General features: G+C 39.7%; 1 protein-coding gene across 1 annotated transcript in view; it reads right to left on the minus strand.

The window, feature by feature from the left end:
- myo15ab (myosin XVAb) overlaps nt 1-18065 on the minus strand; it is a 36044-nt gene that overhangs the window by 11056 nt on the left and 6923 nt on the right. Inside the window, exons 3-36 of the mRNA XM_053616119.1 lie at nt 17814-17896; nt 17645-17708; nt 16981-17090; nt 16011-16085; nt 15617-15707; nt 15431-15436; nt 15236-15339; nt 15028-15091; nt 14795-14908; nt 13826-13987; nt 13631-13744; nt 11838-11896; nt 11476-11599; nt 11291-11386; nt 10493-10624; nt 9675-9800; nt 8935-9012; nt 8430-8584; nt 7703-7748; nt 7501-7625; nt 7285-7402; nt 5746-5921; nt 5415-5499; nt 5240-5289; nt 4872-4957; nt 4194-4324; nt 3992-4087; nt 3662-3897; nt 3361-3543; nt 2793-2987; nt 2459-2544; nt 1389-1448; nt 1226-1287; nt 812-1051 (exon numbers count right to left, since the gene is read on the minus strand). Coding sequence (XP_053472094.1) covers nt 812-1051; nt 1226-1287; nt 1389-1448; nt 2459-2544; nt 2793-2987; nt 3361-3543; nt 3662-3897; nt 3992-4087; nt 4194-4324; nt 4872-4957; nt 5240-5289; nt 5415-5499; nt 5746-5921; nt 7285-7402; nt 7501-7625; nt 7703-7748; nt 8430-8584; nt 8935-9012; nt 9675-9800; nt 10493-10624; nt 11291-11386; nt 11476-11599; nt 11838-11896; nt 13631-13744; nt 13826-13987; nt 14795-14908; nt 15028-15091; nt 15236-15339; nt 15431-15436; nt 15617-15707; nt 16011-16085; nt 16981-17090; nt 17645-17708; nt 17814-17896 — 3732 coding nt within the window. The remainder of the gene's footprint in view (nt 1-811; nt 1052-1225; nt 1288-1388; nt 1449-2458; nt 2545-2792; nt 2988-3360; nt 3544-3661; nt 3898-3991; nt 4088-4193; nt 4325-4871; nt 4958-5239; nt 5290-5414; nt 5500-5745; nt 5922-7284; nt 7403-7500; nt 7626-7702; nt 7749-8429; nt 8585-8934; nt 9013-9674; nt 9801-10492; nt 10625-11290; nt 11387-11475; nt 11600-11837; nt 11897-13630; nt 13745-13825; nt 13988-14794; nt 14909-15027; nt 15092-15235; nt 15340-15430; nt 15437-15616; nt 15708-16010; nt 16086-16980; nt 17091-17644; nt 17709-17813; nt 17897-18065) is intronic.

Here is an 18065-nt window from a genome sequence, read left to right on the forward strand (position 1 = left end):
GTTAGGGTTAGGGGGTTAGGGTTAGGGGGTTAGGGGTTCGGGTTAGGGTTAGGGGGTTAGGGTTAGGGTTAGGGGTTCGGGTTAGGGGGTTAGGGTTAGGGTCTGGAAGCCATTTTATTTTTTGTTGTTGTTTAATCAGTGATTAATGTGATCATTACAACAATATTGGTGATACTCTACTCTTTATTTTTTTCATTTGTAAATCTCCTTCCTCGGTCCTCTCTGATGTTTGTTAAAGGTGAGTGTTTTTGCGTTCAAATGCGGTGAATAAAATGACTGGAGAGTTCAGAAAATCTTCTTGAGCGGGTGCGTAACTCGACTCTGAAGACGAGGAACTTTCCCAGTGTAAATTCTGATCAGACTTTGGTGTCAGAAGCGTACGGTACTCATGTGCAAGAAAAAAAAAAACCCCTAACAAAAACAAGCGCATGGGAAACGGGAAGACAGACTGCATACCATGTCTTTTGGCCGGCTTTTTGTCTATTATAACTTTCGCTGGAGCAGGATTTTGTTTCTTCTCTAAACTTTCAGTCAGGTCTTTACCCTAGAGATAAAGCAAGATTATATATATATATATATATAGCCACAATTATATATATGTATACATGAAATTTTAAAAGAATCTTTACAATTGAAGGCTAGACACCGTACGTATGCGAATTAGTCGGAATTTGTACGGTTATCTATGTTAAAGTAAATGAAATAACGTTACGTACAATAATAATAATAATAACAATGAATTAAAATAATATGAAGAAGTACATGTAAGCTACGCGTGATGTTCTCACACGGTGAAAGTATAAAAGAGAACCTGTTCCGGGACGCTTCTGGATGTTTGCGTCGTCTCGAGCCGATGGTTCGAGGTGACGCTCGAGTTAACGGTGTAGGATGAGGGCGTAACCTGTGCGTAGGGGCTGGGTGGGAAGTTGGCATACGGGCTCGGGGGTAATGCAGAGTAAGGGATGTAGGGGGTAGGAGGAGGACTGGTGGGAGGGCTGGAGATGGGGCTCGTCGTCACCATGGCCATGGCCTGCATCGTCATCTGTTGGGCCTGAGTAAGAAAGAGAATATTATTAATAATAATATTTTTAAAAAATCATTACTGAGTCAGGGATGAAAAGTCCTGAGCGGTTTTTTGTCACCCTGTAGTATTATCCTCTGATAAAAGTCGTTTACGGTAAATCTTGCCAGCTCGCTAGCGCCGGAGCTCTTAAAGCTCACGTACCATAATGACAGCTTGCTGATTGATGAGAGTTTGCTGCTGCTGCGCCATCAGAGTCTGCGGATCTGAGAAACACGACGAGGTGGGAAACGTCAGACAGAAACCAGCAGAGCAGATTTGAGATATTTGTGTACCGTTATATATATTTATATATATATATTGATACCTTGAGCCGGCACACTGGGCACAGCTGGAACAGCTGGAAGAGCAGGCAGCACCCTCACCGCTGCAGCATCCACACAGGACCAGATTAGTTAATAAGATCAATACATTGATTTCATATAAGTGTGTGTGTGGGTGTGTGTGTGGGTGTGTTACCTCCTGGTTGCTGAGCCGCTGAGAAAGGAACCCTGACAGTGGATGGAACGTCGTCACCGTGGCCACCACCGATACCTCCACCTCCTTTCATTCTTCCAGACAGAGCAGACATGTCCATATCCTAAAGAGAGAGAGAGAGAGAGAGAGAGAAAAGAGAGAGAGAGAGAGAGAGAGAGAGAAAGAGAGAAAAGAGAGAGAGAGAAAGAGAGAAAGAGAGAGAGAGAGAGAGCGAGAGAGAGATTTTGTTAGATACATTTCTTTTTAGATCTACAGTGGGACAAAATGCAGAAAATTCTCTTTGTATCTCTCTCTAGTCTCTCTGTCTCACTCTCTTTCCATGTGTCTCTCTCTTATGGTCTCTCTCTGCTTTCAGTCTTGTCTCTCTTTCTATCCATCTCTCTCTCTCTCTCTCTCTCTCTCTTTCTCTCTCTTTCTCTCTCTGTCTGTCTCTGTCTCTCTCTCTCTCTGTCTCTCTCTCTCTCTCGCTCTGTCTCTCTCTCTCTGTCTCTCTCTCTCTCTCTCTCTCTCTCTCTCTCTGTCTCTCTCTCTCTCTTTCTCTCCCTCTCTCTCTCTTTCTCTCTCTCTCTCGTTTGTTTTTTCCTTTCTCTCTCTCTCTCTCTCTCTCTCTGCTTGTGTCTCCCTACCCCAGTTCCATCTGACAGTACAGGTTCAAACAGACTGTCCACGTAGCGGTCCATCCCCCTCTGAGCTCTGTCATAAGGACCTGTTACACACACACACACACACACACACACACACACACACACACAGAGTTAATAAGAAATAAGAATATCAGGTCATTACCTGAAGTGAAAATTTCCACTTGTGGAATTTATTGACGTTACTCTTCAGTGCTTCTGTGTGAGAGTGTGTGTGTGTGTGTGTGTGTGTGTGTGTGTGTGTGTGTGTGCGCGCTACCCCGACTGTAGCGATCATCAGAGATCGGCAGACTGTTGGTCACCGGTGCTTCGTCTTCTCCATCGAATCCGCTGCCAAAAAGACTTCTGCGAACACGATTCCACAGAGAATTTACAGTCCTGTGGTTATTAGGGTTAGAGTTGGGGTTTAGTTCTCTTTTTAATCCAAAGTGATTTAGATTTCAATCCAAGACGGTCTTTCTTCTAAAAATATGGAGATGTCGCTGATTGATTTCCTACAACACGAGAACACCAAGTGTTTTGTTCCTTACTTACAGGATAACTTGAGAACATTTTAAACACACACACACACGCACACACACACACACACGTACATGCTGGCGTTGTGCCGCACTCTGGTGGGATCGTGCGTCGAGATGATGAAGTAGCTTTTCTGTTTCGGGAAGTCCGACGGCAGCTCGAGATCACACACCAGATCCATCACGTAGTCATGGCCTTCAAGCTCCACCCACTGACCCACCTCTTTCATCAGCACCGACCAACCACAGCAGCTCTCCGAGGACACGCCCCTATGGACAAAAACCCCATATGATTGTAAACGTCTTATTAAGAGACCTCCTGTCAGTCTCGACCCGTACCTGTCCTCACCTGTGCTGTAAAACATCACGTGCCAGATCCTCACCACTCGTCCAGGAGTGAACCGGACACAGCAAAGACATTCCTACACACACACACACACACACACACACACACACACACACACACACAATGTTGTGTAGCATGGTGGTGGTAGCATTCAATGCTTTTCATCAGCAGGGACTTCACAAACAGGTCAAGATGGATGGAGCCAAGAATAACGCATGTGGCATGTTACGTTACAGCACAATAAAAAATTCGCCTAACTTACGATTACAGGATTTTGATTGGATTTAATGTTTGGACGTACCATCAAGACAGTGTACTTGGAGGGCCATGTGGGCTTTTTTGCGGTTGGCAGTCCACTCCAGAAGAGAAAGCGGGTACGTCCGTGCTGCCTCGGATCCCGACTGGCATTTCTGCATGGCATGGAGCAGCTTGTGCTGGCACAGCGCTTTAAATCCGTTCGGCGCGTAATCGGATACGAACCTGAATTTGAATAACGTAAACGAGAATTAAAATAAGCAACGGATCATTTTTAGAACGGAAAACGTATCAAGCAGAATCGTTTCGTTATTCAGTTTAGAGAGCGTGTAGCTTGTCGTACTTCAGCAGATATTTGGCCATTTTATCACTTGGGGCGAAGGAACTCAGACAAGCCGCCATTAGCAGCCAGCCTCTCTCAGCGTTACGCAGGTTTTCATTCCTCCACACCTGATTGGCCACCTGAGCCAAAATCTCATCCCTGATTGGTGGGGTTGCCAAACCCCGTTGGATGATGTAATTCCCGAACAGGTTCTCTTGGGCGCCGTTCAAGTTCGGGTCGCCCATGAAACGTAAAACCTATAGAAACGAATGCACAATCGAGCTACGTATATAAACATGCAGTCAGATAAACGTATACAGAGGATGATGATGATGATGATGATGATTTCACCAGTAAAAAGATGTCGAGAGCGTCCTGTTTTAGATCGTCTTCCAGACGAGTCAGAGAGGTGCGTAGAGGTGCGGTAAGCATTCCAAACTGCAGCTCCTTCAGTGCACACACACGTTAGTCATATAAGTTTGTGTTGAAGTGTGTGTGTGTGTGTGTGTGTGTGTGTGTGTGTGTGTGTGTGTGTGTGTAGGTGTTTCCTCACCCTGAAGTTGGAACGGATGTATTTGGTCATGAGATAGTTATTGATATCCAGAGGGAGTGTGAGTTGAGGATAAACCTGCACTCTGAGCGCTTCAACCAGAGCCAAACACTCGGAATGCACCTCTTTACCATCTACACACACACACACACACACACACACACACAGACATTAATACATAAGCAAACAGACAGATAAATGAAACTAACACAGAATCATCCACAAGTTATTATTTCATCAAGTACTCTGTTGATACTTATTAGCAATGTTTACATTAATTAGCATGTTGCTAGCATAATCTGGTAACAGTTTTCCTCCCTTAATGACTACAACCTAATAATGAGCACTTTGCATTATTGACCCTGCTGGATACAGGGTTCCATTCAGAGTACCCGACTCAGATGTTACATCAGGGAAAGTTCCTCGTATTCAGAGTCGTGTTACACACATACTCATACACACTCAAAAGTCCATTTTCTGGGTTCCTGATTCAGATTACTACAGGTACCCGTACGCTGTGACCAAGTTCTATAAGGTTTTCCAAATTGTCATTGAGGGGCTTTCTCCAAATCCCAAATTTTCCTAGATCACCCATGATGTCACTACGCATCAAGATACCATATTCCATTACACTGATGTATCGTATTTCTATGTACGATTAAAGTTGAAATACATGGCAACCTGCTGTGGCCTGCAGCAGCTCTCCAAGTTCGGCAGGAATGACCAACTGGGACACGTTAATCACCTCTCGACTCACTCGCTCCTGTAAGATAAAATCCTCCATGTGAACAATCGTTATCGAGTGAAAAATGGACAACACGTATAGGAACATTCAACATTCTACAATCTAGTCTGGAGGAGGATGACCAAAATGACCAACACAAACCCTCGAACTTTGCATTGTGTTTAATTCAATTCTGCTCACGTTGAAATGTTTGTTTTTTTTTTACTTTGTTGCACGTCTACCACTGACCACAAGAGGTCGCCTTCACTTTATCTCAATCTCAATCAGTTTCTCAATCAGATTTATTGCAGTTAGTTCAATCATCTCTAGCCTTCTCCTCACCTCTTCTGCCATCCTGACCATGATGAGGTTATCCTGTAGGGGGAAAAGAAAAAAAAAAATCAGTTAGATTATTGAATTCTGTTTACACATACTGTACAGTTTGACCTTGACTAATAACATCTAAGGAATCTACCGGAAAAATAAACGACACATCTTACCCTGATGTAGCGCTTGCGGTTGACGATGAGCTGAACTGGTGAGCGGAACTTGATGAGGATCAGCCGTTTCTGTAGGAGACATCGCCTAAACGCCGTCGGAGAGAATTTTAAAAGTAAACCGGAGTGAGTGAACTCATGTAGAGATCAAATTTAGTGTCATATAGAGTATAATTATAATACTGAACAAGTATATTAAACGGAATATGTAATATAATAATAATTCAATAAAATTGAACCAGTGTGCAATTGAGATTTTTTTATATACACTATTATTTTATTGTTATTATTATTATTTATTCTCACTTCAGAGTTTAGCGTCTTTGGAGTTTACCTCATGAGGTAGCCTCGGCACCTGGCCTGCAGTTTGGTCATGTTCACGCGGAACTTCCGAAAGTTTTTACGTGCGAGGTACATCCGTATGTATCTCTGAAGCGTCAGCGCCGCCAGGTGCCTCACACGATCCCGCTTACTTTCTAGCAGCTGATACACGTCTTCCTTTAGAAAGATCTGAGAACACACACAGAGAGAGAGAAAACATCAGCGTGCGAATATTCAGTAGCAAACAAATCTCCAGAACCTGAAATAGCTGTAAATTTAAGAGTATTAGATTTGACAATGCTAAATTTAACGGTAAGAGGATTTGTGTGCTAAGCTGCTAATCCAAATGGCTTAAGGAGCAAACGATTGGAGCTTATTTAGCTCATTTACAAAGCTTAACTTGCTAAATAATTTAACAAGGTAAGTGAGAAAACTTAACTAGGTATCTAATTTAATAAGCGAATCAACAAAATGTAACTAGCTACCTAATTAAATTAGTTAATTTACAATGCTTAACTAGGTAGCTAATTTAATAAGCTGTTTTACAACTTAACTAGCAAGTTAATTTAACAAGCTAATTTACAAAACTTAAGTAGCTAGATAATAATTTACTAAGCAAATTTATAAAAACAAAAAAAAAAAGCTAGCTAATTTAATGAGCATTATCTACAAGACTTAACTAGCTAGCTATTTAAAAAAGCTCATTTAAATTTAGTTTAAATTCACAGTCGCTTTAGGGATAATTCACACAGTTAAAATCTGTATCCTGTGTTTATATGTGTCTATAAAGTGCGTTGAGACAATTGTGAAAAGTGATACACAAATAAAATTGAATTGAATTTACAAAGCTTAACTTACTAGCTAATTCAAAATGCTATTTCAAAAAGTTCGTTGAACAAGCTAGTTTACATAATTTAACTAGCTAGCTAATTTAATAAGCTAATTTGCAACTTAACTAGCAAGTTATTTGAGCAAGCTAGTTTACAGAACTTAACTAGCTGGTTAATTTAACGTGCTAATTTACAACATTTAAGTAGCTAATTTAATGAGTAATTTACAAAACCTACCTAGCTAGATAATTTAAGAAGCACATTTAGAAAAATTTAACTACCTAGCAAATTGAATAAGCTAATTTACAGCTTAACTAGCAAGTTATTTGGACAAGCTAGTTTATGTAACTTAACTGGCTAATTCACACAACTTAACTAGCTGGTTAATTTAATAATCTAATTTGCAACTTAACTAGCAAGTTAATTGAACATGCTAATTTACAAAATTTAACTAGCTAGCTAATTTAATGAGTCATTTACAAAAAAACTTACCTACTTAGATCATTTTAATAAGCAAATTTAGAAAAACTTAACTAGCTAGCTATTTAATGAGGAAATTTACAACACTTAAAGGTAACTTGATATATTCCAGTCCGGTTGCCTCTACCAGGCAGTCTAAACTTCCTCAGAAACATACAGTAATGAACCACAAGGGATGAAAACCATGATTCCATGAAGACGACTCGATCTCACGCAGACATGCAACACTTTTCCACACTCACCTTGGACACACCCACTTGGTAATCGCCCTTTTTGATTGGACACAGCTTTGTTAGCATGATGACACAGTTGTCTCCGTTTGGAGGCGGGGTTTTCTTCAGCCCCAGCAGCGCTTTATACCTAAAGAAAGCTCATGAATGGGCTGTGAAGCAGGATTATTCTGTAGGTTGTGTAAAATGTATGAGCTTGTTACTGAACCAGCTAAACCGTACATTTACCTGTTTAAGAATTTATGGAAAGTCATTCGGACCGGATAACCTTCCTTTCTGATCAGGATGGTGTCCATAATTCCGGAGTATCTGAGCTGGGCCGCCACCAGTTCTGCCTCAAATATCCCCGGTTCCTACAACACGGATAATGCGTAAATACTCAAACAGTTATAGTAAGAGTTAATGTGATTAAACAGCATCCTTTAATTACCTTATTATTATTTGGCTTTATGCAGCGCACGAATAATGGGTTACACCTGAGAGAAAAGAGATGAGGATCGTCATCCTGCATGCGTGTGTGTATAAACCTGTATGAGTCGTTATGGACAAATCATTTATATACATTTACACACATTGCACAAGTGTGATAAGAATGTGAAAAATGATAGTGAAAAATGTATGAAGGCGCATTTCGAACCTGTTCTGGCCGGAAATGTGAACAACATGGGACTAAATGTGAAAATAAATTTATACACGGAAGAATGCCTAATCTGAAAAATGACACCAGACGCCCTAATCAACGATGACAATAACGAAGGAATCTTATAAAAAAAAATGTCATGCGAACATGAAAACGCACGCCCTCAACGTGAAAAAGTGAATCATGTGAAAATAAATAAATAGAAAATGAAAATAAATGAATCATATAAAAGGAATTACATTTAACAATAAGTTAATCGTTGTAATGTAAAAAATAAAAACGTGTGGAACATCACACAAAATCATGTAAAAAATGAATCAGGTACAGATTACATTTGATTCGTGAATCATCTGGAACATTATGAATCATGTATTTGGATCATGACTCACTGACATGAATCGTGACAAATTTTCACAACCTTCTTTCCTCATATTTACCAAGGATGCCAATATTAGTGGAGCGCACTGTGTGAAAATGTGTGTGTGTGTGTGTGTGTGTGTGTGTGTGAGTGTGTAACCTCTCCATCTTGTCCAGAAGGTCCTGTAGAGAGTGTTGGAACTTGGCAGCTACAGTAGACGGTTGATATCGTCGAGTAACTGTGCTGTCTCTCTGTGTTACATTTTTCTGCTGATTTAATATCTCGCTATACTTTAGAAAGAGATTTGAAACCATCTGCGTGCACACACACACACACACACACACACACACACACACACACAAATACATTTACAAACGTTCCTCATGTAAAACACATGAATTTCTCATCTGAATAAAGGTGATGTACTCAGAGTTTCCAGCCAAAAGTCCAAAATATTAATGTGGGGAAAGTTCCACATATTCGGTGTCGGGTTACGCACCTGCTCAAACTGATTTCAGCTCCCTGTAAAGAAAACATGCCCTAAACCTAACACCTGAAATTAACTCAACGTGGTACTTTTCTCTTTTATTAGTGATGGACGATGAAATCTTATTGAATAAAATTGTATTCACACACACACACACACACACACACACACACACACCCGGTTGTGACTCTGCATAAACAACTCCAGCACCTCTTGTCGAACCTGATCGTAATTTTTATCCAGGAACTTCTGGACCTAAAAACAACAACAACAACAACAACAACAGAACGTTAATTTATCACAATCATAAACAATCCATGTTGAATTTGCTGAAAATTCTATTCATAAAACACAAATGAACTCATCAAGTGTAATTCTCGGTGAACGATTTTAGATTTGGAAGCAAAAAACGAGACCTAAAAATGTTTTAATGCTTAAAAACCCATTTAACTCTTAATACGGAAATTTACCCAGCATCGAGTCCACAGCGCTGCGATAAATTACTGTGAAAATATCCGGAGCTGTTTGTTTTAAATTTACATCCTTGATATTTCAAAGTATTTTTACTTCGGTGTTCAGCGAGTCGCATTTTAAAATAATAATTAAAAAAAAAATCATAGTGCTCAGTAATTCAGATTTCGGATATTTTACATTTAGGTTTTATGTACATACTGTTTCTTTTTTGAATTTAAGGTCAAGGTTAAAGTTTAACTTAAGGATATTTTATTTTAAGAATAACGTGAATGCTAATAAAAAAAAAAAAAACAATTCTAACTTAGCCAACAAAACATAACTCAGTGATTATTAAAAAAAAAAAAATATTCACAGAAAGCCTCAGGTCATAATTAAAATTATTATTATTATTATTATTATTATTATTATTTTAAATAACACCTAAGTTATAGCGTCGTCGGTACCTGGTACGTCACTCGTCCTGCGTAGTGCTTCACGGTGAACTCTGGCAGTGGCATTTTTGGCCTGGAGTAAAGTGGATTTTCTCCATGATGATAGTGGCACTTCTGAAGGAACGTGTGGTCAGTGGCCTGCCACATACAGATATGGATAAACAAAGGAAATAAACAAATCTTTATTTTCCGACTGTTACAAAGGGGGGATTTTATTTAATTTGTCAACTGATTTGTTAATTATATTTTTAAAAATATACAGCAAGTTTATTTGGTCATACACGTTCCACAGAACGAGATTTTACTGTAATAAAAAATAACATATAACAATAAATAATAAGAAGAATAATCAACTATAATGGTTAGCCAGATGTTAATACTTATTATTCAGTCCCTCCAGGATTCCGCGATTTTGCGATCGCAGAAATGAACGCAAAATCAAGCAAACTCCACGATTTTCACAGGAGAATTGTTGCAATTTTTTCAAAATAACCGCAGATTTTATGCGGCTTTGGGCTGAAACGCCTTCAGATTCACGAAGCCCTCTTCGATTCACGTGTGTCGAACATGAGTACAGCTTGAAGGTCTCATTTACCAACAAACATCACAGCGAAACACATTCGCAAAACGATTTCGCGTGACTGCGATTTCGCCAATTCGAGTAGTTTTCTGCAACGATCTGAAAAAAAAAAAAACCCCTTCTGCGACATCCTGTACGGACGGATTATTAACGTTATCAATATTAACGTCTACTCACATAGGATTTTAAAATATACGAACGCTTTGAAATGATTACTTAATAATAATACTGTAGGGGTTAAAAACGTTACCTGAGGAAAGCAGCTCTGGTCATCGAGAATGCGAAGTATCCCATGGGGCTTAGCAGCGATGAGGTCTATACATGCCTTGTTGTCAGTAAAGGGCACTTCCTTCCAGCTGATTTGCTCTCGTATGTACTCCTCCTAGCGAAATGTATTTGTATTTGCGTTTACAGGTCCTCCAATGCTAAATCGTGAACTAAACTTAGTGAGGGTTTTGGTTAAAACCGCTTACACATATCAAAGCTAATCCCAACTTTCATTTTTCCATGTGTGTTTGTTTTGGTTTGGATTGGATTCTTCCTCCACCAATGTTTTTACCCTAATGTGTTTTGCAACATCGTTTCTCCTACTTCTCGCGAAGTCTTGCCAATCGTATTGAGTGCTTCTGAGCACTGTTTTCCGGTTTCACAACCGAGTATGTTTTTTGTTTTTTTTGAGTATGGATTAACCTTCTGTGATATTGCGTAGATGTGTATCGATCCCAGCATTAAAATATCATGGATTTTTCTAAATAAAACATACACACTTGCATCCTGCTCTCAATAACCGCACCTTAGACCTGGTCAGGGTCAGTGTGGAACCAGAGCTTATCCTGGGAACAAATTCTGGATGGGATGCCAGGGCACCTATGGCAATTTAGCATAGCATAGACATGTTTTTAGGAGGCGGAGAAATGTAGCCTAGCACAAAACGTAGCAGTCATTTTTAAACCAGAGTCTGTTGATAACACTAATTCCATCAGGTACATTATAAAGTAAAGCTCTGACGAGTGACTAGTGAATTCATGCACATGTTTTTTAAACTCACCTGTTCTTGCTTTAGAATGATCTTTGTGAAGAAGAACTGAAGCGTCTCATTAGCATAGTTGATGCAGAGCTGCTCGAAACTGTTAAATGCTAACTCCTGGAAGCACAAACACATCAAATAATCATTGTTGAAATATCTCCATACGAGGAGAGTGAGCTTTCTCGTGGTGGCATCTAACCACATACCTCGAATCCATAGATATCCAATATAGATATGGAGAGAGCCTCGTTTCTCGGGTAAACACGGCCGTTGATCCGCTCCGTCAACCAGTGAAAGAGCAGGGAATAAAGGATCTTGGCAACGGCATCTCTATAAAATGGATGAAATTAGCTGCTACTATAGAAACGATTACGTATTCGAACGTGCGCGTTAATATTCACATTTGATTCGATTCGAATGACTGTCAGAGCCACCTGTTGTAGAACATCAATCAATCGACGCCTTCTGACCAATCAGAATGGAGAATTCAACAGCGATGGGGTATAACAAGCTATATGTGAATATTCGTATACTTCTGTGTGAGTAGTGCGTGTGTTTATGACTATACCTGGCATCCACGGCACTCTCTACGGTCAGCGGAGTGTATATTTTCTCCTTCATTGCTTCCTGTACAAAAAAAAAAAAAAAATACATTTCAACTTATATATGGAAGTAAAGGAGTAGAGAACGTAATTCTCCTGCTGTAATTGACAGTGAAGTATAATTAGGAATTAAAACTAGAGCCTTAAGAATCAAGAGAGTGACACACACACACACACACACACACACACACACACACACACCAGGTGGAACTGATACGGTGTTAGGTGATAGTTGATTTCAGCCTGATAGAGGTGTAAACTCAAACCCGTGGCCTGTGGATAACGGCTTTATTTATTAAAAGAGCAAGATGCTCAGCATGACACACACATAAACATACACACAGGGGGTAATACAGGGATCACAGAACATTCAGAGACCTACGGAGAAAGTGTAGCTGTGTAGAATTACCGCTAACCGCTAAACACATCCTACTGTAACCCAACTGTAAGGCACGAACACGCAAGACTCTGATCGTACTGTAGCAAATAACAAAGCTAGCGTTAAACCAAGCTAATCAGTTAAAAGCATGGATTGGGTTACTCTCGACATGTTCCTGATGAGATGATCTCATACTGACACTTGCATACTGATTACCTTTTTTTTGGGGGGGGGGAAGGGGGGGGGGGTTGGAGTGCTGGAAGAATACTGTATGAAGATTTAATACTAATCGAATAATATCTTCGTTCGATTCACGTGCATCGAACACGTGTACAGCTAAAAGGTCTCATTTACCAACAAACGTCACTGCGAAAGGCAATTTCGTGCGATTGCGATTTTGCCAGTTCAAGTAGTTTTCCTTAAAAAAAAAAAACACAAAAAACTCAAACGCAAAAAAAAAACAAAACAACCAAAAACGCAAATTTTGGAAAAAGCAGCAGCAAAATCAAACATTTTTGTTTGCAAACAAACCTCTGAAATCCTGTATGGACTGATAAATTAAGAGAAATAAGACTAGCTGATCAATGAGGACAAAAGTAATGGCGCGGGGAAGTTAACGTGTATCGATTGTAGCTGGTGCACTGCAATGGCTGAGCTGCATTATTGGAAGATTTATCGCACACCATGTTTAGGAGGTGCTCTTTCAGTATTTCATGGCTATTTTGTCCTTTTCATCTGTCTTTGAGAAATTGAGCTTATAAGATATATAAACATTTCTAAGATTTAACATTTCACTCAAGTTGTTATGCTGAGAATGGCATTTATAAATTAAACGAACGCCAAACAAGCATTCTCGTTAGCGAGCGCTCCCAGACTTTTGGACTCCACTGCACTGAAGAAAGCCTACACCTTCGCCCGTCACACGCGACGGAGAAGTTTCTCACGAACATGTAACAAGACTTTAACGAGGGCTGACTTCATCCTCAGACATCGCACCATGACGTAACAGACTCCTGAGAATTAGCCCTGTTGAAGTCAACGAGCGAACCCCTGATCCGGTTACAGGGTTTCCGTAACCTAAAACCTGCAGTAATTAAGCGTATCCTCCGGAGCCTGCTTGGCAACGAGCTCTGATCTCAAGACGTTATAACACTTTACACATCTTCCTGCTTCTCTTTCACTCACTTGCAGTCATATTCCTTCATTCTCTGCATTGATTAGTGGAGATCTAATTATGATTCACGTGTATGTTCAGGCAAAAAAATAAAAATAAAATATTGCAACGAGCATGGACGTATATATATATATATATATATATATATATATATATATATATATATATATATATATATATATATATATATATATATATTATCTTACCATCATTTTGTAGGTGATGGCTTTCTGCAGTCCTTCTGGAGAAATCTGAAGCAGTTCGGCCACCACGCGGATCTCCTGAGCACTTACAACGCCGGCCGTTTCTTGCACGTCAGTCTGAGTCAGAAGAAAAAGCTGCAGACTGAAAGACAGACGAGGATTTATGATGCTGGAAAACGATGTGTACGTGTGTAGTACCTCAAGTCTGTGGAAGAAGACATTGCCCAGGTGAAGGATGGATGAAAGCACTCTGAACACACTGCTCTGGTCCTCAGGGCTGAAGTGGAGAATGTCCATGGCACTTTGTATCCTCCTGAAGTCCTCGCCATCGTCCTTCCCCTCGATCGCACAGTCACCACCCTGATATATTAGCGATGCTAGTTAGTTTGGTAGATGGTGCTATATATAGTTCATTCATAACCTCAGGCGGGAGACTCTATTCCCAGGACAACCACAACTTGGACACTCCACCAAAACTCCACAGTCATATGAAATCCTGGTTGGAGTCAAAACAACCTCAACCTAGGAGAAAAAGCTTTTCTTGTCTGATGAGACCGAAATTTAAATTTGTTTTGTTGACCCAGAGCGCTACAACCACCCTGAGAAGGTCATCTCAACTTTGAAGCGCGGTGGTGGTAGCATCGTCTAACATCGACTAATCCCCTTTTCACCCAATCAATGATTGTTCGTGGACAGTCTCCTTCAGGAAGAATTGTGAAGAGTTGTGTCATATTCTTTTAAAAATGTGGATTTATTGTTGCTTTGCAAGACGTTCAAAGTTGATCGATCGTTTGTCCCGGAATTGCTCCTATATTTATATTCAGACACTTTCATTGTACACAAGTCAAGTTCATTCACATCATTACACTATGTGACTTCTGTTGGAAACCAGTTGCACCAGCACTAATGTAAGGGTTTCAAAGCAACAGCGCAAGCACAACCTTTTAATAAGTTTTTTTTTTATTATTTGTAAATAATTTTGCAAACTATACTGATATTGATTTTTTTTCCATTCACTTTAATAATGTGGACTATTTTGTGTAGATTCATAACACTGTAAGTCCACATCTGTTCCACGTTGTAGCACTACAAATTGTGGAAAGGAAAAGGGGGTGAGGGGTGCGAATACTTATGCACGGGACTGTACGGTGCATGTGCGTGTATTACCTGGTTCAGGTAGTAGTACGTTTCAGCCTCCTGCAGGTAGAAGACTCGTTTCTGGTGAACAGGGAGTCCGGCCAACATCTCGTAAAAAACGTGGTAGTTCCTCTCATTTTTTGCCTACACACACACACACACACACACACACTGCCATAAACATAAACTGCACCCTAATGGTTATTTTGTGTCTATAATCTCTTGTATGTTTAAAAGAAATCAAAGTGATTACTGTCCCACACCTGAAAAACAATCCTGGACTTCTCCAGTAGATACTGTGAAGTTATGGCACCGCTTATCACTCCTCTTTAACGTACCATAAAATAAAAAAATACGCGTTTTATGACCTGTATACACACAGCTGTATACACACAAACCCTACAGAAACTCCACACACCGAATCATCTCGAGCTCACAAACGCTAACGTGAACATCAAAGCAGTGACTCACTCCTCCAGAAAGATCTCCACAAACTTCCCAAAGCGACTGGAGTTGTCATTCCGCACCGTTTTGGCATTCCCAAAAGATTCCAGCAGAGGAGTTGCTTCCAGGATCTGGCGTTTGAGTGTTCGAGTTAGCGGCGATTTCATTTACAATACAGTGAAAACACTGAATTTAAAAACAAACAACAACATTAAATCTCACCTCAATCTGGGCGGATGATAGGATAGGATAGGATAAAAACAAAAAGGATGACATGTTAGTTTTGATTGTAACAGGAACGGACATACAGTACAGCTCTATAAACACATGGGGGAGTTTGATTCATTACAGAACGGCATGTTATAATTTTTGTTCATTTATCAGACAAACAAAACACAGCTTGAGTACCTGCTGTGTTACGTTTCGCTCATGATGTATGGCCGTGAGGTATCTCAGGACCAGTTTGGTGGCCTCCGTTTTTCCGGATCCGCTCTCCCCACTGAAACATGAACACGGTAACACTGCAAAGAGTTTTAAACTTTACACACTGTCTATACATGATATCATGAAACGTAGCGGTTGTATGAAACCTAGACTTTGCACACAATAAATGTCCTGGCTAAATGTTGCAAGAAAAGTTTAGACGTTCGACTGACACAGAAGAGTTTGGCGACTTAGGTTCAAGAGATATGTCTATGTTTAAGCATGGGACGTTCAGTGTTTTTAGGATTGAATGAGACGATAGCGAGCGCTGAAATATATCGAATAGGAGTATATTGGCTAAATATACAGTATGGCTAACCTGATGATAATGCACTGGTTCTGCTTGACGTCCATCATTGTCGTGTAGGCAAGGTTTGAAATTGCAAAGAGGTGACTAGAACAAATACAAACAAACCATAAAGTAAATTAGGAGCCAAATCCTATTAGAATATTTTCATCTGAACTGCTTCGAACACTGTTCTTGTTCTGTTAAATTATTAGGGACAGTCAAATGTAAGTAACCTAGAATGCACCAGGTATCATTTCTGGCTCTGAGGTCACTCTATCTTTAAACAACACACTAACACACAGCAAGGCAATCTCTGGCTTCTTCTCACGTTACAAGATGTGTCCATCTATTCAGCTAGTAACAAGACAGCAGGTTAAAGAAAAATGAGACGGTCACTGTCTCTCTCTCTCTCTCTCTCTCTCTCTCTCTCTCCCTCTCTCTCATATGCACAATCACACATGCAGTTCCCAATGTACCAGCACTCATCACCATTGTTCTCAATGACCAGTCAATTATCACCATTATTCTCAATGGCCAATCAATGATCACCATTGTTCTCATTGACCAATCAATGATCACCATTGTTCTCATTGACCAATCAATGATCGGCATTGTTCTCATTGACCAATCAATGATCGGCATTGTTCCCAATGACCAATCATGGCTCACAATTGTTCCCAACAACCAATCAGTGATCGCCATTCTTCCCAGCAACCAATGACTGCATACGGATAATATACAAATGATCATGATGAGTCAATTAATATGCAAATTCCTCTATGACATCAACATTATTGTTAGTTACTTTCCCCTGAGTGGCAACACAGCACAAGCGAACTTTTCCCATCAGTCTTGAAAATAATACAATATCTTTCTGGTGACTGTAAAATGCAGTGGATATGTTAATAATGCAGGAAATGCTACAGTAGTATTCACACAGTCATGTAGTTTTATGGCAGTTTTGTGCAGACGAAGCTGTGTAATTGAGGTTTACACTCACGGTGGGTTTTCTCCTAAGCCATGACCGTTATACTGCAGGACCATGTCTGTTCCATAGATGTTCAATAACTTGTACGGATTAACTGATAGCAGAATACAGCCGATATACGTCTAGGAAAAAGGAAGAGAGTGGAAAAACGTTCAATAAAGACAAATGTTACTACTAAGGAAGACTAAAAAAACCACAAAGTGTCTGGTATTATAGCAGCATTAACATACAACTCTTTCTTAGCAATACCATAAAGTTGACATCATCACAAATTCAATGAATCAACAATCAAATATAGCCTACATTATTATTACTAAAACTCTTTAGAGTACTGGCAAGGTGTTAGTATTACCATCCTAATGTTAATTATTATTATTTTTTTGGATAAAAGCATGTCCTGAAGTGTTTTATTAGATGTCTGAAAACTTGCTGGCTGTTACAAAGCCCTGACACTGGAGACTCCTTCCATCAATGCCGAATAAATGTCTCCATAACGTCCTATCAGTGATGACATGCTTTTCGTTGTTACATACAAATCATTAGGATTGAGTTACTATAGAAACGGTAATATATTAGAACGAGTACATTAGAACAAGTATAAACCTCCTGACCAATCAGAATCCAGAATTCAACGGTGCTGCGGAATAACACCATTCGAAACAATATGTTGACTCACATAGATGAGCTCCTGGTCAAAGCGAGTGTTTAGGTTTATTAAAACAGCTGCTTCTGTTAATTCCCTGTGGGGAAAATAAAGTCAATCGTAAATTTTAATGTCATTTCATCAAATCAATACTTTGTCATTTCCGTAGAGTATGTACGTATGATTATTTAGATTTTCTTACTCCAACTGTGTCATGTCCTCGAGTCCATCAGCTTCTCTTTTCTCTCTGTAACTCATGGTAGGCAGACTTCTTATAGAATACATCTGTTTACAGAACAGGAGTTAGTCATTTTCATTCATATAATTGTCATCTTTATACTTTACTCCAGCAGGAAAGCATGTCACCATTATTAATTACTTTCATTATGCCGAACTCATCTTAATCTGATTTCACTCTGACTCTAACTACTTCAGACTTTTAAAGTTCTCTTTA

This window comes from Ictalurus furcatus, chromosome 26 (genome assembly GCF_023375685.1).
Source record: "Ictalurus furcatus strain D&B chromosome 26, Billie_1.0, whole genome shotgun sequence".
NCBI lineage: Eukaryota > Metazoa > Chordata > Actinopteri > Siluriformes > Ictaluridae > Ictalurus > Ictalurus furcatus.